Source organism: Tursiops truncatus, chromosome 4, assembly GCF_011762595.2.
Source record: "Tursiops truncatus isolate mTurTru1 chromosome 4, mTurTru1.mat.Y, whole genome shotgun sequence".
NCBI classification, from domain to species: domain Eukaryota; kingdom Metazoa; phylum Chordata; class Mammalia; order Artiodactyla; family Delphinidae; genus Tursiops; species Tursiops truncatus.
In genome coordinates this window covers 143,848,703-143,874,970 of record NC_047037.1, presented here as the reverse complement: position 1 = coordinate 143,874,970, position 26,268 = coordinate 143,848,703, and the positions used below count along the sequence as shown (strand labels likewise).

Genomic DNA, 26,268 nt, shown 5'->3' with positions numbered 1-26,268 from the left:
AAAATACTGTATGATATCACTTATATGTGGAATCTAAGAAAATGATACAAATGAACTTATTTACAAAACAGAAATAGACTCTCAGACACGGAGATATATTAGGAGTTTGGGATTAATATGTAGACACCACTGTATATAAGATAGATAACCAAAAAGGACCTACTGTATAGCACAGAAAACTACATTCAATATCTTGTAATAACCTCTAAGTGAAAAGAATCTGAAAAAGTATATATCTACACTTTATATATATCCACACACACATATGTATATACCTATATATGTGTATAACTGAGTTACTTTGCTATACAGTTGAAACTAACACAACATTGTAAATTAACTGTACTTCAATAAAAAAAAACTGTCAAGGACCTGAACAGACAAAAATGGCCAATAAACCCATGAAAAGATGTCCAACACCACCAGTGATTAGGGAAATGCAAATAGAAACAAGGTATCACCTCATATCCATTACAATGGCTATTATTTTAAAAAATGAAAAACAACAAGTGTTGACAAGAATGCGGAAAAATTGCAACATTTGTGCACGGTTGGTGGAAATGCACAATGCCACAGCTGCTGTGGAAAACAGTTTAGCAGTTCCTCAAAAAGTTAAACACAGAATTATCATATGACCCAGCAACTTTGTTCTTAGATATATACCCCAAAACTCAAAAGCAGGGGCTGAGGCAAATACTTGCATCGCAGTGTCCACAGCAGCATTATACGCACAACAGCCAAAGGAAGAGACGACCATGAACAGATGGCCACCAACAGATGAACAGATAAACAAAATATGGTGCCTATATACAGTGGAATAATATTAGTCGGCCACAAAAAGCCATGAATGTTGATACACGCACAACGTGGATGGACCTTGAGGACATTATGCTAAGTGAAATGAGCCAAACACGAAAGAACATATATTGTGTGATTCCTCTGAAATGAGATCCCTCGAGGAGTCAGATTCACAAAGGCAGAAGTACAGTGGTGGGTACCAGGGAAGGATGGAGGGGGATGGGAGTTATTATGTTTTTAATTAATTAATTGATTAATTTATTTTTGGCTGCACTGCGTGCGGGCTTTCTCTAAGTTGCGGCGAGGTGTGGTGCACGGGCTTCTCATTGTGGTGGCTTCTCTTGTTGCGGAGCACAAGCTCTAGGCGTGTGGGCTTCAGCAGTTGTGGCACACGGGCTCAGCAGTTGTGGCTCGCAGGCTCTAGAGTGCAGGCTCGGTAGTTGTAGCACACAGGCATAGGTGCTCCACGGCATGTGGGATCTTCCCAGACCAGGGCTCGAACCCGTGTCCCCTGCATTGGCAGGCAGATTCTTAACCGCTACGCCACCAGAGAAGCCCAGGAATTATTTTTAATGAGGGCAGAGCTTCTACTTGGGATGATGAACAAGTTCTGGAAATGGAGGGCAGCGATACCTGCACAGTACTGTGAATGTGGTTAATGTCACTAAGCTGTACACTTAAAATGGTTGAAATGGTAAATACTATGTTATGCACATTTTACCACACACAAAAAAGAATAAACAAAGAAAAGGTGCATCCCACATACCTGCAGAATTTGGTTATTCTTCTCCCGAAGCTGCAGAGACAGAGACTCTTTCTCTTTTTGGTAAAGAGACTGTGCCTGCTCGCGCTCAAGTTTATGTATCGCCTCTTTTTCATGCAAAGCAGCTTTCTTTTCACTTTCAAATTCACCCTGTACAAAAGTACATTATTAACAACAACAAAAAATGTCATTAAGCTATAAAATTATAAGGATCATTTCTCCATTTCTCTGCTGTTCACTAGAATTTAGTTCATTCAACAAATATTCATTGATTCCGTATTCTGTGCCAAGAACAATGACCAAAAAGGCCAAGGCCACTATCCCCGGTGAACATGCGTTCAAATGTGCTTATCATATAGAATACAAAAGAAACAACCTGCTACCTTTCCCAATGGTCACGTTAAGAAATTCTCCATCATCAGGGTATCATGACCATCAAAATCCAAGATATTTAGAAACCTAACTTTCTCTGGTTTTAAAAAATAAACACTGTTTCTTCTTGAATAATAAAAAATATTTTTTAATAATGTTCACCTAATGAATTAAAATACATTAATGAAATAAGCTTTTTTTTTTTTAACTACAGAGATAGCCCTTCCAGAATGACAGAATAAGGACCTCCAAAAATCCACTCCTCTGCAGGAGCACTGAGAACACTGGCAAAAACTGTCAAAATGAACTTTTTCATAGCTCTGGAAATTAAAGTGTTTATTAAAAACAAAGGCTGAGTCGCCATCAGAGCAGGAAGCTTTGAGTGTTTGAACCTGCCCTAATCCCATCACTCCAGTCTCTGGGATAGCCTTGAAAATGCAGCCCAGGGAATTCCCTGGTGGTCCAGTGGTTAAGACCATTTCAAGCTTTCACTGCTGTGGGCCCTGGGGTTCAGCCAGGGTTCAATCTCTGATCGGGGAACCCGCCAAAACAAAAAGAAAGAAAATGCAGCCCAGCAACCATGGGGGGAGCAGGAGAAGAATGGGTTGCACCAAAGCACCACCACCAACTGTCACTAACTGACCTGTCTGGCAGCTCACTGAAGAGCTCCATTCTCAAAGCTGGTTTTTTGTTGGCTCTGATTCAGAGCTCACCTCAACAATCCTGTGCCCGAGCCATTTGGCAAAAACAATTAGCAGCAACTGTTTAACATCTCAGCGGCCTGAGGCAGTGATAACAATTGGAGCTAATAAGAGGCTGATCAAAAAAAAGGAAGTGAAAGCTAAGGCAGAGATGTATACTGCCTGCCACAGCATTAAAGGCATGCCCCAACCAGAGCCCCACAATAAAGAGATAAAATTATAAAACGAAACCCAATAGATATTCTGGAGCTGAAAAGCACAATTACTGAAATAAAAGTTTCACTAGAGGGACTCAACAGCAGATTCAAGTGGGTAGAAGAATCAGCAAACATGAAGACAGGTCAAATGAGATTATTCATTATGGGGAACAAAAAGGAAAAAAAAAGAAAAAAGAAATAAAGTAAGTAGGCTCACAGGCCTTTAGGACATCCTCAAAGACCAACATACACATCATGAGAGTCCCAGAGGAAAGGACAAAGGGAACAGGGCAAAAGAATACTTGAAGATAATATGCCTAAAAACTTTGCAAATTTGATGAAAAATATTAATCTATACATAGAAGAAGCTCAATGAACTCCAAGTAGGATAAACTCAGAGATCCACACCTGGACACACCATAATCAAACTGCTGAGAGACAAAGAAAATCTAGAAAGCAGTGAAAAGCAAGTAATTTATTTTGTCTTTTGTGTTGACGTGTACAGTTTGTACTATGTGATTCTATGTGATGTAGAGACAAATGAGTAAGGAACGAGCACAACGTGTACACAGATGCTCTTTGCATGACAATATAGCACAGAGGAGGAAGGAAGGGAGGGAGGAAGCTGTACCAAAGAACAACTTTGTGAACTATTAAAATTAAGTTGGTATTAATCTGAACCATATTGTTATAAAATGTTCAATGTAATGCCCAGGGCAGGCACTAAAAAAATTAAAAGCAAGCAAAAAAACAAAACAAAAACCAAAAAAATATAGAAAAATAAACATCAAGGAAATCAAAAGAAAAGGCGGCAGTAATGGAGACTTAGAGGAACAAAAGAGACAGAAGATATATAGAAAGCAAACAGCAAGTACTGACACACCCTATAACATACATGAACCTAGAAAACATTATTCTAAGTGAAAGAAGCCAAACACAAAAGGCCACATTTTGCATGATTCGATTTCTAAAAAATGTTCAGAAAAGGCAACTCCACAGAAGCAGAGAGTAGATCAGGGGTTGCCAGGGGCTGGGGGAGGGAAGAGACTGCTAACGGGTGGGGGGTTTCTTTTGTGGTGATGTAAATGTTCTGGAATTAGACAGCAATAAGAGTTGTACAACTTTGTGAATATACTGCAGACCACCGAACTGTATATTTCAAAAAGAGTGATTTTTATGCTATGTGCGTTATATCTCAATAAAGTTGTAATTAAAAACAAAACAAAACCACACTAAAAATCATTGTGAGAAGTAATGCTGAATGCTCACTCATCCCGTGCAGACACCCTTCCGTGGCAACAGGCCCCTTGAAGCAAGAAAAGGCTTGACGTGGCCGCTGCTGAGTCACCAAAGCAAGGCCATGAGCAGGGCTCAGATTTTCCCAGGCTTAAATACAGCCGGCTCTTTACCATGGGGTTGGACAGTGTGGGTCCACTTACCCCCGGATTGTTTGTTTCGGGCCGTGCTGAGCAGCATGGGGCATCTTACCTCCCTGACCAGGGATCGAACCCAGGCCCCCTGCACTGGGAGCGAGGAGCCTTAGCCACTGGACCGCAGGGAAGCCCCATGGATTTTGTTTCAATGGTGAACACTAGAGCACCACACGATCCGCGGCTGGTTGAGCGTGCAGATGCACAGTAACGGCGGATACGGAGGAGCCACGTGTACCGAGGGCCAGCTATCAATCACACGCAGATTCTCAACTGTGCAGAGGGCCGGCACGCTTAATTCCGTGTTGGTTAAGGGTCAACTATTTGATGACAATTTCTTAAGAGAAAAGGAATGCTAACTAGTCAACTTAAACATAAAAATGAAGGAAAAAAAGTTGCCTTGAAAAATCTCAGTTACTAAGACAATGAATATGTTTTAATTTTGCATATCAAAATTAATTTAGAATAAATTTTTCTTATTTACTTTGCAGGTGAGAAAGGATAGCAATGAAATAGATCACCCTTAAGCCCAGTACCTTTAACTGTGTGATGTGCTGCTCCAGCAGCGCCTCCGACCGACACTTCAGCAGCTCAATCTCCTCCCGACAGCAGGGCCGCTGCTTCTCCTCCTCTTCCAGCTCCGCAGGAACCGCAGCGCCCTGCTTGAGTGGGGAGGAAGGTCAACACTGGGCCTTGCCCATGTGCGTGGATCTGTGGTGAGGCTGGAGCTCAGCTTATTCCACATATTTCCACGTGACGACACGCAGCAGTCAGGTTATAGCTCACAGAAAACGTCAAGTCACTCTTTGTGGGCTCTGGATTCTCACCTCAGTCACAAGCATCAGTAAATGGGGTTTGCACAGCACAACACTGAAACCATACTGTGAAGTTCTAGAGACCATTTCTGAATTAACACAGAACATTTTTATAAACTTCCTCTCCTGGAATAGATTTAATTCAATCCTTTAAAAGGAAGCATCAAGTGCAATTTCAAGTTGGGACATGTGGCAGTTTCCAAAGCCCTTTAACCGTCTCATCTGCACCACAAAACCACTTCATGGGAAGGACGGGGTTCACCCAGATGGTTCACAGCCAGGAAGGAAGCCGCAGCCTTGACAGTAACCAGATTTGACCACGGATGCTGGCTCTGTGTGTGCCAACCACAAAATGCTAGTGAACAAGAACAAAACCCCGAATGCCAACGGGCACCACAGACCAGCAGGGCAAGGCCAAGGGAGAGGAGGACAAGCCATACTCCCTTTCCCCAAAAACAGACTCCAGGACACTGAAGGACGCTGGGAAAAATAAGAAAACATCAGCACCCAAGAAGAGGCAAATCCCGCAAAAGCACATGATAAACAGGACCCCGCGCGTGGACCGCTCTTCGGGTGCCCGCCCGCCCGCCCGCCCGGCACAGGCATCTGCGCCCCTCCCCCTCAGCACCTTCGGCAAACAGGTCCTGAGGGCGGACCCCGCACGCTCGCTGGCCTGTTAAACGCTCTGGTTGACAGGTCGAAGCGTAAGCACCTGCTTCTTGAAAAACTTGTGCCACAGATCACATTCTTCAAGCAAAAATCTTTCACGGAAGCCAAATGTATACAAACAGATAAAAGTGAACTTCTGTTTGGGGTCAGGGTCAGAGTCCAAGAGCACCCCACACCCCGGCGTGCCTGGAGTCCCGGGGCCTGCAGGCTGCACTGTGCACGTGAGAGCCCGGGCCCGGGGGCTCAGGCTGATCTTTCTGGCCACAGGGTCCTTCCAGGCCTTGGAGTCACTGCCCACAAACAGAGAGGGCGGAGGGTGGGTGCCGTACGGAGCTGTGGCTGGGAAGGAAGAACCAGCCCACCAATGCCAAGCGCCTGGGTCGTCTGCCCCGCTGAGGCCCCGCGGGCCCCAGCACAGAGCGGCCCTTGCTACAGGAGCGGGAGGCACGCACAGGACTTGTTCCCCAACCTCCACTGCCTCAGGAGGGGTTTCCAGGCAGCTGGCAGAGACACGCCAGGTCCAGCAAGACGTCCCAAACGCAGTCAGGAGCAGCGGACACACAGCACCCCTGCCAGGCGCCCTGTGGGTGGGGGACATCACCCTAACCTGACACCTGCGAGGGGCAGTGGGGACACCGCGACCTGCTCTGCCCAGCGTGCCCCCAGGTCTGGAGCAGGACAGTCAGGGGAGGCCACAGGCATCACTGCGCATTCAGCCCCGCGACCTGGACGCCTCAGCACCCCCGGGCTGGCTGCGTGACCTCGGCCCCCGTGACCTGACCGGACAGGCTCAGAGGGGGTTTACTTGTGCCACTCCCTGCATCCCCTCAAGACCTCCTTACACACAATCGTTCTATTTCCAGCCTGACTAAACTCTCTTTAATCTGTTCCAAATGGTAAAGTCAATATAAGCAAAAGAGGTTTTTGCAAAGTTATTCTCGGGCTTCCCTGGTGGCGCAGTGGTTGAGAGTCCGCCTGCCGATGCAGGGGACGCGGGTTCGTGCCCCGGTCCAGGAGGATACCACATGCCGCGGAGCGGCTGGGCCCATGAGCCATGGCCACTGAGCTTGTGCGTCCGGAGCCTGTGCTCCGCAACGGGAGAGGACACAGCAGTGAGAGGCCCACGTACCGCATAAAAAAAAAAAAGTTATTCTCGAGTTTTTCTAAAAATCCACAGAATTACGTGGGAAGTGTCATATATACTTTAATCATTAAAAAAACAATGGATACACTTAAAGAAGAAAAAAATAAGTAGTTCTGCACAAAGAATACCAACATAGTATTAAGAATAAATTCAACTGATAATGAATTAAAGACATTCAAACTATATCTAAAATAACCAGAGGTTCTCTTAATATTTTTTAAAAATCATACGAACAGATTTTTTGTTTTCCCCAAGAAAAGATGACACTGCCTGAGCGAGCAATCAACAGTGGTCACACAACGGTTAACTCCTGCTTTCCTTCCACTGCTTAGTGTGACCAATATAAGGGTGATTTCTTTGCAGGACACTTATCCCTAAGAAAAGGAAATCAGGCTTATGTTTTCAGAGAACTTTTCTCACAACCAAACTCTAAAGGGAAGTAACCTGAAAAATAATCCAATCGCTTCGCAAGCGCTGGGTAAACAACTCTTCTGAAAAGTGACACTGCTTTTCAAACAGGTGCAGAGATATTTGTGGCGCAGATAAAACCCCTTCACAGAGGAAGAACACCACGTCCCTGCTATTTGGGGGACAATGGCCACAGCATCCCAGGAGACACCCAGCAAGGCTTTATGGAATATCTGTCTGTGAGGACAGCCTGAGGGAAGACGGCAGGAAGAAGAGGCCACCACCTGGAACTATTCTCACCAAGCCATGGACCTGAATCCCATCCCGTGTGTTGACTGCTGACACGTTCACAGGCAATATGGGGGAAATGTTAGCCAACGTCACAGGAAGCAGTAAAAACAGATTCAGCACAGCTCAGGCCCTATGTGGATCCCAATTTGACCAGCCACAGGAAGAGACCGGAACTTAGGCTGGATATGTGATGAAATTAAGGGATTACTGTTAGTTCTGCAGGTTAGCATGGAGCATGTTATGGTATATTGGGGCGGCTAATGCACTGAGACTGGCGTGTACCCACGGGCAGTCAGATTCTGAACTGTTCTCTGTTTCTGTGTATGTTGAAATTTTCTCCAATAAAAAATTAAAACAAAATAGGGGAAGAAACTGCATATCCCACCTTCCCACAAACTCTGATGTTTCCTCCTGTGAAATGAGCTGGACAAAAAAGGTCACTTAAACAGTATCTAATACTCACATCCTTAGTAGCAAAGTAAAAGAATGACATACTTGAACGAACAAATAGAAAAATACTTCCCAAATGATCTCAGCGCTCTAAAGAGTCAACACGGAAGTACAAAAATGCCGAGCCGAAGAGCAGGACGCGTGTCACGACCAGGTAACAGAACCATCAGAGTGAACAAACAGGATCCAACCAAGTTTCTTTGGAGAGAGGATTGTAAGCCAATAAATACCAGGGAAGGCCAGCGGCAGAGTCTGACTCTTCAGAGGATTAGAGAAATGAAACTCAGACACCTCCACAGGTCAGCAGGTCTCAGGGCAGCGCCCCAGAGGAGGACGTTGCTCACGAGGGCACGAGAGCAACTGGGCTGCAGCCAGGACCACCGTCTCCTCCACGGTGCCTGCAGCCAGCACCATGCCGGCAGCCACTTGACCCCTCGTAATGGCCCCTGAGGACTGAGCTCGAGGGGCTGGGGCGCTGAGGACACTGCAGGGACAGAAAGCGGGCTGCGGGGGTGAGGGTGACCTCAGGCGGCCTCGGCCTGCAGCGGCTTGAAGCAGGATTTCAGCTCCCGACCAGAGATTGAGGTTGGGCAGCGGCAGTGAGAGCGCTGAACCCTGGCCACTGGACCACCAGGGACCAGCAGCCAGTGACAAGGCCCTGGCCCGTCAGCTATGAAAAAATGAGTTTCCGCAGAGAGACGGAAAGTAGCGAAGCAAGTAAAGTGTTTTTTAGAAGGAAAAAGAGTACAGTAGACACACGGGCAGGCTCAGAGAGAGCGTCACGCCCTCATGGCAGTTTGAATCACTTTCGTGGGCATTTCTTCCCGGTTTCCTTTGACCAACCATCCTGCTCTGCCTGGTTCTGCTGTATCTGGTGTATCTCAAGGTCCTCCCATGCGTGCGTACACATCTCTTAGCCAAGATGGATTCCAGCGAAGAGGCCTATCTGGGTAGCTGGCATCACTTACTATGAGGTGGCGCCCCTTCCTTTCGGACCTCCAAGGAGCCCTTCTGCGCACGTGTAGTCGGGAGGGTCTCCTTGACTTCGAGAATGAGGAAAATGAGGAATATATGGTCTCTTATCTCTATCTGGGCAGGGCCCAGCCTCCTCCATTACCCTGCTTTTATGGAGCTTCTGTCCACAGGGGAGAAACTGTTCAGCCTGGGCCCATCTATCTCCTGCCTCAAGGGAAAACTGAGGGGATGCTGAGGAGACACTGAGGGGACATGGGGGCTGAGGGGACACTGAGGGGGATGAGGGAGTTTTGTCCTCTTTAATGAAACCTGAGTAAGATGACATTGTGAAGAGAAGACGGTTTGTGGGACTTTATCAGTGACCAGCTGCATGTCTGGTCTCAGCCGGGCTTTTATCGTGTTTCTCTGAGCGTTTGTGGGCATGGGCTTCCTGGGTGTGGATCCCTCCTGTCCTCTCATTCCCCAAACATGGGAAACCCGGATTCAGGGCATCTCAGGGTCCAAGGAGCAAACCAAGAAAAATGCCAACTCCCAGACTTTTCAACCAAACATAAGGGATAAATGTCATATTTATGCTTCCCTTTATTTTTCTCCAATCCACTAATTCTCATTCTGGGAACTTCCATGTGAAAAAACAGTTTACATGCTAATTTCAGATCGGTCAATATGTACACACACAGCTAAGAGCACTGACTATTAACTTAGGAAACCTAGCGAATGCCAGGCCTTACTGCCCACCTGACCTCCGAGATCCTAGCGACACTGTGTGGCAGGGCCACGGGCACCTCGGCAACAACTGCCCTGAAGAGGTGTGCAGGATGGGGTCCCTGGCAGCAAAACCCTCCCGGGCGTGCTGCCCTGGAGCCCCGGGCTGGGCACCGCTCTGGGCCCGGGCCGCCGCTGAGCAGAGCGCAGGAGAGAGGAGCGCAGCACGTGGCACACGCTCCACAGACGCACCGTGGGCCATGCAGGGCACAGGGCGCGGGGCCATGAGTCCCGGACGGAGGGGCCATCCCAGAAGGAAGCGCTCATGGAGAAAACGATTTGACGAAAGAGAGGCAAGAGTGGGAGTTTCCAGGTGGGGGACAAGGCCAAGTTCAGAGGAGGTCACAGCCAGGGTGTTCCAGAAACTGCCAGGCAGCAGGTGTCCGGCGCCACGAGAACAAAGAAGACAGGACATCGGGCCAGAGGGCACTTGGGCGGAGTCTGTGCAGGGCTGTGCCCCCGGGTTGCACCATGGGCCCCAGGGTTTGGGGTGCAGCACGGGATGCAGAGGACATGGAGCTCCTGCTGGGCACCTGGCACAGGCAGCCCCTGAGAGACCCCACCCCTGCTGAGCACAGGCCTCGGGCCCTCCTGGCAGGTGTGAGGCCTGCCCAGCGTCCACCCCACTGCGGGCCTCACGTATGCCCGAGGGCTCTGGTCACGAGGAGAAGCCTCAGGAGGCCCAGCGGTTTTGCTGATGTCACCAGCATCCCCGTGGGGGCCAGAGCCTGACCCCCAGGCCATCCCTGAAGCCACCGCTGCCCAGAAGGAACCTGTGGGGCCCCCTCCTGCGGAGCCTCCTGCACCTGCTTCTCGGCCACGTGCCCAGCCCTGAGCTCCTGCATGGCTGCTTTTGGCTGCTGCCCCAGGGGCAGGCCCTTAGCAGGCCACACCAGCTCCACCCGCAGAGAGCAAGTCCACATGGCACTGCCTCCCACACACACCTCCCACCTGCAAGGTGGGAAACACTCCACGTGCTTCCTACAAGTGCGTTTTACACTAATAAAATTAAGCCATGGTTTAAAATACATAGCTTTCTCATGTAAAACATGCGTACTTCTTCCTCCTGATATTCTTTTAGACTTCATCTTCTTCAAACCCTATAATCCCAGGGAATCTAATTTAAATCCACAGGCTGGGAACAAGCCCCCTTCCCCACACATCCATCTGCATGGGAGGAAACTGAAGCTGACACTGAGAACTCACTGGACTGGCCTGGGGGTACCACAGCGCTCCAAATTCACACCAAAGGACAATGCCCAGGGAGGAGTTGTGACACCTGCCCTGGGGCCCGAATTCAAGGACAGGCCAGAGGCTCATGACCCCAGGTGGAATGTGCTCAGCCCTCGGGGAATTTGTTCAATATCTCGCCTGCAGGGACTTCCCTGGTGGTCCAGTAGCTAAGACTCCATGCTCCCAAAGCAGGGGGCCCAGGTTCAATCCCTGGTCAGGGAACTAGATCCCACACGCCGCAACTAAAGATCCCGCACACGGCAACAAATATCCCGCGCGCTGCACCCAAGACCCAGTGCAGCCAAATAAAGAAACTTCTTAAAAAAGGAAAAGATTTCGCGCGCAGACCACACAGGACGGGCAGCGCCGAAGCATGAAACGAAGCCACCACACCGCTCAGCACTAGGCCGCCTTCTTCCTTCCAGCCTTAAACAAGCTAAACCAGGAGCAAAGGGGCTTAAACCCCCCTGGGAACATCGCATAAAGCACGTCTCAGTCACGAGCGAAGCTTCTACCTGGTCCTTGTGTTCTCACAAGGCTGAGATTTCCTGCTTTGTAATTTTGAATATCTACTTCTTACATACGTGACAAAAGTATGAAGGGCCAGAACAGGATCATTCCTGAGTGCCTGGCGCGCACACCTGGCCCAGTGGGCACAGAGCAGCCCGTCCCCACGCTGAATTCCCGCTACGTGATGATGTTCTAGCCAAATAAGTGCATCCTATTCGCGACCTACAAGTGCCATGGGTCTGCAGATGAGGAAACGGGAGCGCTGGCCAGGGCAATGGGGCCGTCTCCAGAAGCTCCTTTCATACTACCGCTGAGAGCGCCTGCCAAGGGGACAGTCGCTGCTCTTGACACAGGACAGAGGGTTTAATCTCACAGAAATCGGTAGAGGCCCCGAGGAGCGCTCTGAACCCTTTGAAATCTCACAGGCAACGCTGTGCGCAGGCACAGGTGCACATTTTTCCAGGATCAGAGATCCAAAGCCTTCACCAAGGAACCTGAGACCAAAAAACGCGTAAAACTCCCTGTTCTGTACCCGCCTCACCAGGAAACCCACCGCTGTCCCTGGGACACACACACACACACACACACACACACGCACGTGCAGCTGACACACATGGGCAACAGAAGACACCAGTCCTGGGGAAGGGCAAAGCCCCGCACCTCACCTGGCGAGCTCCGCGCAGCCAGGAGGCTCTCACACCCTCCACGTGCTCTGTGTTCTCTCCCGCTCTCAGGCCGTCCTCTGTGGACTGGGGCTCTTCATCGTGTTTCAGCTTCAGCTTCTCTAACACCCAAGTCAAGACCATGTGGTGAGAAGCATCCTCTTTCTGTAGCTGCTCCTCCAGGCCCAGCAAGGTCTGCATCTCAGACAGGTAACGCGACTCCAAAGCGTCCAGGCGTGACGCGTGTCTGGTCTCCAAAGCACTGATTTCCGCAGCGTGTTTTGTCTGCAGCTCAGCCACGCGGGCTTCTGAGAGAGCCCACCACTCTCGCTCCAAAGAAGCCCTCAGCACGTCCACCTCAGCCTGGTGCCGGGTCTCCAGCTCCGCCGTCAAGGACAGGACGTGCTGCCGGTGACTCTCCTGGAGCAGCTGGAGCTCGCGGGCGTGCTTCTCCCGGGCCTCCCGCAGGAAAGTGTCTTGCTCTGCAGCAAATTTCTCTGTGATTTCTCGACGTTCTTCTAAAAACCTGAGGAGACCAGCCAAGTGCACATGGAGAGCCAGCGTGCAGCCACAAAAGCACCAACCTCACATTCCTCACAGGAGACACCACTTTCTGCTGGTGAGACCATCGTGCCCAGATTTTCCCTGCTCTTTCCACCTCCCGGGGCTGCAGGTGGCCTGAGCCCCACTGCCAGCCGTGAGCGGAGAGCCAAGGGGCCCACGAAGCCAGAGGAGCTCGGACGCCAGAGCCCAGGCGTCCCCGGTCACAGACTGAAGTACAGGACACAGGACCCCCAGCAAGAAACCACACACACATTTCCACAGACTCCACAGGGAAGCAGGTGTGACCGCTCCTCGGGAAGGAGAGGACCTCAACAGGGAAGGGGCAGCGGCATCGTTTACAGGAGCCAACAGGGCTGCAAAGAGCATTCAAAAGACCCCCAAAACCCCTTCGGAGTGAATTAGGGGCATGAATTAAATGAGTTGCAGGTGACACTGGCTAGCAAACACAGAAGCAGGGAGACGCCCCTCTAACTGAAGCACCCAGCACCCCAGCAGGGAAGAATCTCTACGGGGCACCCATTACACACACATGGTGCGTCCAGGTGAGTGACAAGAGCTGGGATGGGATTCAGGTACTAACTGCGGACCAGACACCACGAAAGCCTTTCCACTGATCAGCCCATGCAGGAGGGCGCTAAGGCCTCATGAGTTTGTCCACCGTGCCTGCGTCCTTCCAGCTCACACAGTGGGTCAGGATTTGAACTCAGTTCTCAGACCCCAGAGCAGAAGCTCTTGCACCTGCCTCATGACGCTGGGGTGCAGCTGCCGCATGAGAAGCAGCAAAACCAACAGTAGCTCCGGTGACACCAGGGCTCACCAACCCCCCTGGTCACTACAGCCCAGATGTGCAAAGAGGCAGCAAACCAAATCACACTCTAAATCTACTTAAAGCTTCAGGGAAGTACGTACATAGTCCAGAAAAACTCTTTATTTTTTTTTTTAAATCGTTTGAGTTTAAAATACACAAGAAACTTCAGAAATGAACCACACGTCCTTATGATAAATGAGGTTGAAGTTCTGCTACTGAAACCGTAAACCGTGCAAAGAACACAAACGACTGTCACACATGCATGCAGGGCAGCGTGGATCACGGGACAGGGGCTCCGCAGGAAGGACGGGGGTGCTGCTGCTGCCAGCAGGTCCCGCAGCCCCAAGAGCCACGCGTGCCCTCCTGGGGACCGGCCTCACCCAGGCAGGCGGGCGGCTCCGCACTGAGCAGGGGGCCACAGGAACGTCACCCACCTGCTCTGGGCCAGCTTCAGCTGGAGAGCACAGTCCTCCTTCAGGTGGTCCCGGTCCGTGGGGGCCAGACCACCGCCCAGCTCCCGGCCACACTGGCTGCACTGCAGAGACTCGTCCCCCGAGAGCCCCAGCTCCAGCTGCCTCAGGCGGCCCTGCTGCTCCATCAGCGACCCCTCCAGGTCCAGGATCTGGGCTGCCTGCTGGTCCTGCAGCTGCCTCATTTCGGCTTCTCGAAGCTCAAACCTGTGCATCATGGACAGCTTTTCGGACTCGGCCTGCTCCCGCAGCTCGAGGAGCAGCTGCGTCGGCCTCTCTTCGGCCCCTCTCCTCGGGTCCTCACTCGTGACTTCCCACTCGGCCTCTCTCTCGCCTCGTCTCATTAGCTCAAGCTTCTCCTTAGCGCTCTTCAGTGCTTCCTGGTGGGCTTCCACTAAAGTACATTTCACCTGCAGAAAGCACAATTTTATTTAAGAAGGAGGAAATTAAATGAAAAGATCACTGGCAGCAACGACCCAAATCCATCTCTGAAGAGAGAGAAGTTCCACAACATACAAGCACTAGTTCCATAACATATCGCACTGAACAGAGCAATGGCAGTGTTTCTTATCCTGATGGGAATAAAGGAGCCTAAAATGCACAAATATAAGACTATTTGCTTAAGTAAAACGTGTCTGCATCCCGGCACCTGGCCCCGACTGTTACCTCTGGGGCTGGCAGGTCTGGACACACACGCAAAGGGGAGCTCCTCTGCGGTGCCAAGACCAGCCCAGGGGATCAGACATGTACGGGGCCTCCCGTCAAGGGAAGGCCAACCCCCCAGACAGAGGAACCACCACCAGCCAGGACGGAGCCACAGGAGAGCAGCAAACAGCGCCAGGCCAAGTCCCTGGACTTGCATAATGAACGTTCCAGGTTCTACAGGGGACCCCTCGGAGGACCCCAGCCAGTTGCCCTGAGCACTGGAGGCCCCTGTAAGGAGCACACTCGGGCCCCAGCTCAGGTGGCATCCCATCCCGACCCCGAGGAAGGCACCCAGCAAGCAAACACTGCTCCCGATGGAGGGCGTGGTGGACCTCGGGGGCTTGCGCTGACCCCGACCGCTTAACACGGGGCCCCGGTGGGCGCGGGAAGTGCAGAGTGGTGAGGTGTTTCAACTTACTTGCTCCAAGTCCTCTTTTAGGCGGATTTCGTGCTGCAATTTCTCGTGTAAATTTCGATTTTCTACTTTTAAGAGGTCGATTTCTTCCTTGAGCTCCGTCAGAAGAAGCAGGAGATGAGCCTTGTGCATGGTTTCCAGACCCAAGTCTCCGGCTGCCACCTCCAAGGCCGTGCTGTGTGCACACAGGAGGGGCACCCGGGAGAGCTCTGCAGGGGACCAGGGGGCAGGACCGTCAGGCTGACCCGCAACTCAGACTAAACACTGACCTTCAGAAGCCTCAGACCTGCACGAAGATCCTGCAACTCCCCGTGCGGGCTTGGTGTCAGGAGTGGACATGACACACCCATCTTCAGCCAAGCGGTCACTGAGCCCCAGGCCCAGACGAGCAGGCCCGTGCTGAGCGGCCCACACCTCCTTCCGCCTGGGTGCCGGGGGACCTGGCACCCCCAGAGCTCCTCTGGCCAGAGCCCATCACCGTCCCAGGCTCGATGAAGAGCCAAGCGTGGCCAAGGGACTGGTTGGCAGGAATGTGCCGAGCAGCGGCCGTGGGGCACCCCTCACACAGGAAGGAGAACAGGGAGGGCAAGACGCCAGCAGGCGTGACCCAGCTCTCTGGGCCGCATTCTTCCCCTGGCGGGGACCCTGAGCTGCCGGCCCTCACGGCGGGACCCTCTGCCTTGCCCCCTCAGCTCTACGTGGGACCCACCCTCTCCTGGGCTTGTGTCCAGGGCCGGCCTTACGTCTGCTCTCCTGGGTCCCTGACCATCCCCGGGGACGACCACAGCTTCTCCGTCCCCGTGACCCCAGGCAGGCCCTCTCCTGACACGCCCAGGCCTGCTCAACCCCCGAGGAAGGGCCCGCGGCGCCCACACTGCAAAGAGAATGGCCAGCGTGTGCAGGTGGCTCTCGTGGGAATCAGTCACCGCCCAGAACGTCCCCTGCAGGCCAGACTGCCGGCGACCCAGCGGCACCGAAGGCACACACCTGGGCCGGGCTCTTCCGAAGGCCACACATGCTGCTCCTCTTCCAACACCTGGGTCCCCGCGAGGCCCGCCTCCTGCTGGACTTCCTGGGAGGACTTCCCCGCTGCTAGTTGGCGCTGGTGGTTTCCTTCTAGCTGTGTGCGCAACCCCAGGCTCTCCTTTGGGAAATCACAGAGAAAACCTTCTAATGACTCTCTCAGCCTCGTTCCTGAATCCCTGCCTCCCAGGGAACCCCCCAGGGGACCCACCCCCACGGAACCTCCCACGGAGCCTCGCCACGCATGGCCACGCCGCCTGCTGCCCCATGTCTCGCTTCCAGCAGGGAGGTGGGCCTACTTCACCGACGCCAAGCTGTGGGCACTGGGTCCCCCACCGGACCCCCGTCCCTCGCCCTCCGCACCCCGGGCCAGGCCTCCGGGACCAGCCACACGGCCAGGGCCTTGGTGCAAGGCGCCCTGCTCCACCTGCGGCTCCCGGGTTTCTCCTCACGCCCTGCCCTGCGCTTCCCATCCAGAGCCGGGTGCTGGGCCTGCCCCCCGAGGACGACGCTCTGGAGTGCAGGGTCCGAGAGGGGCTCGAGGCAGTGTCAACGTTTCCTGTGCCCTCAAGATGCAACCAGTCACCCCATCTTCCTCAAAATCACAGAGAGGCCACGGCAGCCTAAATGTCCAGCTCTCAGTACGCTTGAGTTATCTTTTAAGTCAAGACTGGAGTCCTCATACGGTCACGGGAGAAAACAACTTGACTGACGGGTGGACTCGAGCGCTCCCGACACAACTTGGCTCACAAGGGTCGGGCTTCCCAGCAAGTCGGACGAGAGCGACTCGCCATCCCGGGAAAGAAAAGGGGGCCAGAGTCTCACCCCCCACCAGGCAACAGCCAGTTGCAGACGACAAAAGCAAAGATAAAATACAGGGAAATGCTGCTGTGCCTGGAGACTGGGGACGGGACGGGAGCCGAGAGCAAGGGGCTCCCGGCCCCTGAGGAAAGGGCAGAAACATGGCCACGACGGCCAAACAAGTCAAAAGACATTCAGCCTCAGGGACAACCAAACAGTTGCAACCAGAGAGACACTGGCCAGGGGTCGGCGCCGACCAGAGGGGCATGGGGGTTCCCAAACCCAGCTGGGGGAGCTCCACCAGGCACCCTCAGTCAACATGGCGCGTCAACACGCCAAATATACACAACGCACGCACACACACCGCACATGCCATGCGCCACACACGCGCCCACACACGGGACTTCTGCTTAAACACACGTATACTCTATCGTTTTTATATTCCCTCAGAGGACAGGAGACATAATTTAATTCATAAAACCTATGAGGAGAAGAAACAGCGAAAGAGGTGATCAGTAAGCCAAAGGTGACCAACTGCTGGAAGACGGGAATCACGGATGCTCACAGGGGTCGAACGGGGAGCCGCCTGAGAGCTGCCCAGACGCCCGGGAGGCTGGGAAGCGGGATCAGGGGGCACAGAGGTGACTGCACGACCCCCAGGGGCTGTGGACCAGGGAGACTGGCGTGGGGACCCCACTGTGCCCCTCTTCTCAGGGACCCCAGCAGGAGGCTGGTAGAGACCAATGGCCCCAGGAGGGGAGGCCACCACCCCAGCCCCCAGGTGGAGCTTGCCTGGTCAGACAGCCCCCCAAGACCCCACGGTGCCTCACGCTTCGTGACGGCACAGCCTCAGGTCACCAACCAATGCACGGACCACAGACGCCCCACACAACACAGAGACGCAGACGCACGGAGACGCGGCAGGAACTACACGGAGCCTCAAGAGGCCTCTTAACACCAACGGCCGCCTTCGGGGAGGAGACCAAAGGCACCCCGTCCCTGACGCTGAGCAGAGGACACAGGAAAGAACACAGAACAAGAAGGCAAAGCCCCAGAAATTAACAATGACAATGGAAATAAGATAGCCAACTGCAGAATTAGAGGAGAGGGGAGAAAAAAATCTCCCCCCCCAAATCAAAGCCTAAAGCAACATAAAAAGAGAAATGAGAATTGAAGGAGACCGGTGCTTCCAGCCTGGAGGTGCAGCGTGAAGCTCGCGGGAGCGTCAGAGAGAGAACAAGCCACACGGAGGAACAGCTGTCCGAACGGCCGCTCAAGACTTCCCAGAAGTGGGGACAGAGTCAAGGCCCTGCCTGTTCCTGGTGCGAAAAGTGGACACAGGCTGCCATCTCAGGACTCCTGGAGCACGGCCGGGGGCCCAGCCGTGCCGACAGCACGGCACCTCCACCGCCAGCGCCGGGGGCAGCAGGACAGGGGAGCCACTGGCTCCTCGGAGCTCCGCATCAGCACAGGCGCAGAAGGCTTCCACTGTCACAGAGAGCCGTGTGAACACCGCTGCCCACAAAGGTTAGAGATGCCAGAAACAAACGGCATGGAGGCCGTTCAACGAAGAGAAACGTAAAGGCCAATAAAAAGATGCCCAGCACGCACTCGCCCCGGCGCTTCACTCTCCGGTCATCAACACGCACGACGCAGGCGGTTGGGGAGCTCGTGGAGAGCAGCAGTGTGACCGCGCCTGCATGGGATGCAGGCAGGACCCGACCTGCCAGCCACCCGCCTCCAAGTCATGCCATGAACCTCGGGTTGTTGTTTTAAACAAGCAGACACAATGCAGCCTGTGGAGTCACCAGAGACACAAAAGCAAGCCTCGCTCTGCTTGTCAGTGTCACAGAAGGAAGCTTTTGTGAAAAGGATGGAAATTCAGATTTGAAGACATAAAGACAGTCCAGTTCCCAACTAAAGATTAATGAAACACAACCTTTCTCAATGTTTATGGAGACGCTCATATACCTCAACAGCAAAAAAAAAAAAAAAAAAAAACCACCTGATTAAATAAAAAACAGGCAGAAGACCAGAACAGATACTTTTCCAAAGAAGACACACAGATGGCCAACAGGCACATGAAAAGATGCTTAACATCACTAATCCTCAGAGAAATGCAAATCAAAACCATGAGACACCCCCTCACACCTGTCAGAATAGCTATTATTAAAAAACCAACAAATAACAAAGGTTGGCTAGGATGTGGAGAGAAGGGCACCCTCGTGCACTGTTGGTGGGAAAGTAAACTGGTGCAGCCGCTATGGAGAACCGTATGGAGGTTCCTCAAAAAATTAAAAATAGAACATCATCAAAAAATGCTGGAGAGGGTATGGAGAGAAAGAAACCCTCTTGCACTGCTGGTGGGAATGTAAACTGATAGAGCCACTATGGAGAACAGTATGGAGGTTCCTTAAAAAACTAAAAATAGAACTACCATACGACCCAGCAATCCCACTACTGGGCATATACCCTGAGAAAACCATAATTCAAAAAGAGTCATATACCATACAATGTTCACTGCAGCACTATTTACAATAGCCAGGATGTGGAAGCAACCTAAGTGCCCATCATCAGATGAATAGATAAAGATGTGGCACATATATACAATGGAATATTACTCAGCCATAAAAACAAACGGAATTGAGTTATTTGCAGAGAGGTGGGTGGACCTAGAGACTGTCATACAGAGTGAAGTCAGGAAAACAAACACCATATGCTAACACATACATATGGAATCAAAAAAAAAAATGTCATGAAGAACCCAGGGGCAGGACAGGAATAAAGACACAGACCTACTAGAGAATGGACTTGAGGACATGGGGAGGGGGAAGGGTGAGCTGGGACGAAGTGAGAGAGTGGCATTGACATATATACACTACCAAACGTAAGATAGCTAGTGGGAAGCAGCCACATAGCACAGGGAGACCAGCTCGGTGCTTTGTGACCACCTAGAGGGGAAGGATAGGGCAGGTGGGAGGGAGACACAAGAGGGAGGAGATATGGGGATATATACATACACATATAGCTGATTCACTTTGCTACACAGCAGAAAGTAACAGAGCATTGTAAAGCAATTATACTCCAATAAAGATGTTAAAAAAAAAAGAACTACCATATGATCCAGCAATTCCACTCCTGGGTATTTAACCAAAGAAAACAAAAACACTAGTTGGAAAAGACACACGCACCCCAACGTTCACAGCAGACCCTATTTACAACAGTCAAGATATGGAAGCAACCTAAATGTCCACCAGCAGATGAATGGATAAAGAAGATGTGGCACATACACACGTACGTACATACACACAGCGGAAACAGTACTCAGCCATAACAAAGAAGGAAAGCTTGCTATTTGTGACAACATGGATGGACCCTGAGGGTGTTATGCTAAGTGAAATAAGTCAGATTGAGAAAGACAAATACTGTCTGATCTCACTTCTATGTGGAATCAAAAAACCCGCCTCATGGAGAACAGACTGGTGGTTGCCAGAGGTGGGAGAGGGGCTGTGGGCAAAATGGATGAAAGGGTCAAAAGATGCACACTTCTAGTTTGAGGATAAAAAGTCCTGGGGTGTCGTGTAGAGCACAGGACTACAGTTAACGATGCTGTATTGTGTCTCTACAGGCTGCTAAGAGAGTGGGTGTTAAAAGTTCTCAGCGCAAGGAAAAAACTCTACCTCTGTGTGGTGGTGGACGTTACCCAGACTGACCCTTCACAGCACACCCAGGCATCCAGTCACCATGTCATAATGTCCTGTGGCAGCTAGACCTCAAAACAAAACAACGGTGTCCCATCACCTCGTGCTGCTCCAGCTGAAGGCCGAGTTGATCAAGACGGTCTCTTCCTCCTTCTTCAGGCGTCTCTTCTGAACAGGCACTGGATGAATTGAGAAACTGTGCTGTAACGACCCGACACAGGTGCCCCTCCACCGAAGTCCGCTGTCCCTGGGATCCCGCTTCTGTGCCGAGGACAGGATGACCGCCGGCAGGGGGGCGCAGCGGGGCTGGCGCCCACCCACCCCCGCAGCACCGCGCTGTCCGCAGCCCGCCCGCGGGTCAGACCGGCGCCCAGCTTTAATGTCATCTTGTCTAGACCCAATCATAAACGTGTTCTCCTGCACTGCTTTACCTGATTCCCACAGCCTCCGGCGGGGAGCTGTCCTTCCCGCCCTGCAGCTGCTGCTGTAACAGGGTCAGGTCCTCCTGGGGGCCCCTCTCAGCCTCCCTCAACTTCTCTTCAGAAGAGATTCTCAGCTGTTCCAGTTGAGCCTCGTGCCTGGTTCTCTCCTGCTGCTGCTGCTCTAAGGCCCGCGTCAGGTGTTCTAGCCCCTCCACGTGAGACGCTCGGGCCAGGAGCTGCTCGGGTAACTCTTTACAGGATGAAAGTAAGCCATCATCTCAAAATGAAACACTTAGGGGAAATCAGAAGCTAGTTAAGAGCCTGCAGTGTGGTGCTGGGGGCAGAACTGTAAAAGGTCCCCCCATCCCAGAACCCATGAATGGACCCTCCAGGGCTTATGCTACGTGGCACAGGGGGCCTCGCACAGGGAGACCACCCAGGCGGCCTCAGTAAACCCCAGAGCCCTGAGGGCAGAGAGCTTTCTCAGGCCGGCACAGACGTCAGGCGGATTGGAAGTGTGAGAAGCACTCCACGTGTTGTGGGGGCCCTGAAGACGAGAGGGCCGCGTGGCAAGGAACGGGGGCAGCCCCTGGGCCGACAGCCAGCAAGGAAATGGGACCTCGGTCCTACAAGCACAGGGACGGGACCCTGCCGACCGAGGGAGCCGGGCCAAGGCCCAGCCCAACATCTGGACTTCGGCTGTGGGTGATCCTGGGTGGTTTCAGGCTGCTGAGTTGGTGGTATTTTGTTAACGGCAAAAGAACAGTAATGCAGACCGTAAGAGAACTGTCAGCCTCACAGTTCTGACCCAGAGGGTGCTGCCAGCCAGTCCACCAGAGCTAGTTATTAGCTTTCAAGTAACAGGGATGGAAACAGGTCACCGTCCCAAATCAACGTTCCCCATGAGGGTCCTTAAACGCACGGGGGAGGGTGCAGCGGAAGGCGCACTAACTGAAACCGTGTGAGAGCCTGAAGCCCAGCCACAGGTCCGTCCGCCAGCTCCGCCTGCGGCTGCCCGGAGCCTGGCTGGGGCGGGGACGGGAGGCCTATCCACCCACCCAGACCGTCAGGTGTTACTGCGGGTCCCTTCTCGTAACTCTGCTCTTTGCTCCTCAGTAACATGTACGCACAAGGGCAGACCCTACAGTTCCAGGCCTGTCTGGAGAGACAAACCCACATCTCTCTGCCCCGTGTCTTGTGACCTCCTCCCTCTGAAGGTGCCACCGGCGAGCAGAGACCCCTCTGACTTGGGGTCTTGTGAGGGGGAGACCCAGGTGAGCTGCCCTCAGTAAACGTGGCATCACCCTCCCAAACCAGAGCTCAGGGCCCCAGGAGCCTGACAACACCTGACGCAGGTGAGCTCACAGGACCCAGGAGGCAGTGTACACCCACGACCCAAATGCCCACTGAGAACTGCGTTTCGACAGCGCTCAACCAAGCCCCAGCGTGAGCCCAGTCGCACACGTGAACGGTGCGTGTCCACACGAGGACACCGGCTGCCAGAGTCATTGCTCACCAACGCGCCTGCGAGGAAGCCAAGGCTGCCACCAGCAGCTCTGCACCGTGAAGCCGCAGACCTCAAGATTCACAGAAGTTTACTAAGCCACCTTCTTGGGCCTGCAAAACCGTTAGGTCCTAGCTCGGGGCTTCAGCAGGGGGAGCTCAGCCCTAGCCGCTGGGAACCTGGATTCTGAACGCGAGGCTCCTCACCACTCGGCTCCCGCCTGCTGGACCTTGCAGACTCCAGCTGGGCCCCCAGGCGCCGGATCTCCTCCTGTGACTGGGCCTGCAGCTCCGTGTACGAGGCGCGCAGGTTCTCCAACTGGAAGAGAAGGCGATGGTGTGGGAGCCCGACCAAGACCCGGGCCCGAGGCAGTGCCGGTGATACCCGTGCAGCACCCGATGGGCACCAGGTGAACACGCGCAGTCTCAGCTCAAGCCCACCCACCTCCAGGCGGCCCCGAGAGCGGACCAGAGGAACGCGCGGCCACCGCGGCCTCTCATGTGGACGCCTCCCAGGCCTCAGCCTCGTTCCCAGCAGAGACCTGTCCCCCCGCTTTGTCAGGGAGGGTGGATGGCCCCTCCATCTGTGGCCACGGGCCCCCTCACGCTCGTGCGGCCTGTGTGGTTTTCTCCGCGTGCCCTGCTCAACCTTCCCGGGAAGCGACTCTTTCAGGGATGAACAGAGCTCGCACACCAAGTGCGTGCCGAGTGCCAGCGGCCCTGCACCGCCGGAGCTGAGAGCGGCTCCACCTGCCCTCCCGGGGCCTGGGTCAGGGTGGCCACCCGGCCCCCCAAGTCACAAGCACAGGGCCGAGCGCTTCCAGGGGAGCGTGGGCGGTGCTGGCCTGCGGCTGCTCTGCTGCCGTGTGGAACGGGCCTCTCCTCACCCAGGGCACAGGGCAGAAGGTCACCTCCGGCCGCCTCTCTCCCTGGATGAGGGACAGCCCGCAGGGCCCCGCCTGGCCCTGGTCCTGCCCGGCCAAGCTGGCCTGTGTCTGGAGGAGAGCGGGGAGAAGCAGGTGCGAGAGCCGCAGACGCGGCTCCTCCTGGGCTCCACGACTCTCCTCCCTGCAAACCCACACACGGGCCTCGGCTAACTCCGTCTTCCAGTTATTTCCTTTCTAATTCCTGAACCAGTGCTTGGGGCATTGCCTGACTCTTGGTCTTGGTGATAAAGGCCCTTCAGGTCCCTGAGTGAGATCTGGCCACATCACCCACATTTCGGTATGTAAAGTTCCAATGGAAAAGAGTTCTGAATACGTGCGCCACAGAAACGTTTCTTGCTAACTTCTTGTTTATTGAGTCAAGGTCAGAGCACGTGCCCTTGCACCCCTAATGGCTGGAGCCTGTAGGCATCCCAGGGGCACTCGTCAAGGGCACGAATTCTCCAGGTGTAGGACTGAACACCATCATTAAGTCAAAGTCACAGACTCTATATGCTGACATGGCTCCCTACCAGCTCCACCAAATACTGAGGATCTCTTTAAAGGGGGGCTTAAAGTACGGAGGTCCCTCAAAAACTAAAAATACAACTACCATATGACCCAGCAACCCCACTCCTGGGTATATATCTGAAAAAGTGAAAACACTAATTCGCAAAGATACATGCAGCCAATGCTCATAGCAGCACTATTACAACTGCCAAGACAGGAAGCAAGCTAAGCATCCGCCGACAGACGAACGGATAAAGAAGACACGGTGCATATGTACAATGGAGCACGACTCAGCCACAGAAGAGGACTGCTGCCATCTGCAGCAGCATGGGTAGGCCTGGAGACTGTCACACTAAGTGAAGTAAGTCAGAGAAAGACAAATACCGTATGATATCACTTATATGTGGACTCTGAACAACAGAACAAATGAACGTGTACACAAAACAGAAAAAGTCACAGTCATAAAGGACAAACTAGTGGTTACCACTGGGGAGACGGATGGGGAGAGAGGCGAGTTAGGGGTAGGAAATTAACAGGTACAAACTACTGTGTATAAAATCAGCTACAAGAATACACTGTACGGCACAGGGAATACAGCCAATGTTTTATAATGAAGTACAATCTTTAAAAATTGTGAATCACTATGTTGTCCATCTAAAACGTACATAATATTGTAAATGAACTATACCTCGATTTAGAAATAAACACAAACATACACATATTAGGGCTTAAGCTTTAGGCAACAACAGAGCGTGAAAGGACCCCAGTCCGAGATCTCCCCCAGCCCCCTCGTACAAGGCCTCTACCTCAAGCTGCTTTTCCTTTTCCTTTTCTCTGAATTTCAGCTCCAGGTCTTCCACGTACTGGCAGTGTTCCAACTGCAGGTCCGCGCGTAACTTGCTCAGGGCCGCCTCATGCTGAGCCTCCTGAGTCTGAAGGGAAACTGGAGGGGGGCACGGGCCTCACTCAGCTTGTGACGGCACAGCGTCCTCCTCCTCGGCAGGGGCGGCTGCAGGCACAGCGGGCCCCCCAGGCTCTTCCAGACCCCGTTCTCAGGACCCTGCTCTCTTCGGGGAGGAAGGGAAGGGAAGCCACAGGCCAGCAGACAGCAGCTACTGACCGCTGGGCCCCACCGTGTAACAGAAAGAGAACAATCACAAACTACTTTTTCAGGAGCAATTTAGTAGAAGAACAAAAGATTTTGTTTGTCTGCAAAAGATTTCTCTGAAATGAAGGTTTCGGAAGGTTTAGGGAACCTGAGATGCCTGTGACCAACGAGGAGGGACCCCACGGCTGACTCTCCTGCCAGCCAATCACACGGCACTGTTTCTGGGACGACACACGAAAACTCAGTCCCCTTCCAAACTTGCTCATTTTAATGAGAGACTCACATTCAGCCTGATTTTTGTCTTGAAAAACCTTCTCCAACTCAGCCTTCTGTTCTGCCAATTCTTTCTTAAACTGGTTTTGTAAATTCTCCAGTTCTGACCGATGCCTTTCCGATAATTCTCGGCGTAGGTTTTCTAAGCTCAAGTCTCTCTCGGATTCCCAGTCTTGCTTCAGGGTCTAATTTAAATAAGGAGAAAGTAGATGATGGCCAACAGTTTATTACTGCGGTAAAAAAATTTCAACTGCACATTCGAAAACCGTCACCCCCGCCCAGACCAGACTGCGAGTACAGGACACAGCTCGGGACGTCCAGTCACACAGGAACAGCAGCACCTGCAGGCAAACAGCCCAGGACACGAGAACCAGGACCACCTGCCAGAAACAGAACTGGTCGCTGAGCAAAAGCACAGGAATTCGGCCGGCAAGACAGGCATCCGTTCCCCCACGCAAGACCCGGGCACTACAGCGACACCGTCGAGCTCTGACGGGGTCAGGCGCTGTCCCAGGCGCCCTAAGAAACGAGTCCCCTCTGTCCAGCTCAGAGGGCAGGGGCTGGGGCACAAGGCCATCCTCCACCCACCGCCTGTCCAGAGTGGCCAGGGCACACGGCTCCCCTCGGTCTGACGTCACACATCCCCTAACACTACACACTTCCTCGGCCATCACCAGCGCCAACGGCCCTTCTACAAGCGTAGCCTTGAGAAAGGGATGGGTGGCAAGAGTCACGCTCGTCCCACCCCCCACCCCCCGTGGTTCCCCGAGGCCCGTACACGTCACTTGATCACCACCTCTGTGGCGTCCACATCTCCCGTCCGTGAGGACCAAGGTCTGTGTCCCAAGCACAGCCAGGG

General features: G+C 53.0%; 1 protein-coding gene across 9 annotated transcripts in view; it reads right to left on the bottom strand.

Moving 5' to 3' along the window:
* The window catches only part of PCNT (pericentrin), a 97,864-nt gene that overhangs the window by 58,201 nt on the left and 13,395 nt on the right, over nt 1-26,268 (bottom strand). For 8 of the 9 annotated variants that reach the window (XM_073804614.1, XM_073804611.1, XM_033856287.2 and 5 more), the window contains 11 exons: nt 25,420-25,594; nt 24,835-24,971; nt 22,803-22,914; nt 21,102-21,342; nt 20,771-20,849; nt 16,133-16,289; nt 15,149-15,354; nt 13,990-14,435; nt 12,187-12,709; nt 4,798-4,923; nt 1,565-1,711 (listed from right to left, as the gene is read on the bottom strand). In XM_073804614.1, the coding sequence (XP_073660715.1) occupies nt 1,565-1,711; nt 4,798-4,923; nt 12,187-12,709; nt 13,990-14,435; nt 15,149-15,354; nt 16,133-16,289; nt 20,771-20,849; nt 21,102-21,342; nt 22,803-22,914; nt 24,835-24,971; nt 25,420-25,594 (2,349 nt within the window). The remainder of the gene's footprint in view (nt 1-1,564; nt 1,712-4,797; nt 4,924-12,186; nt 12,710-13,989; nt 14,436-15,148; nt 15,355-16,132; nt 16,290-20,770; nt 20,850-21,101; nt 21,343-22,802; nt 22,915-24,834; nt 24,972-25,419; nt 25,595-26,268) is intronic. The other variant, XM_073804609.1, reaches the window with a different exon arrangement.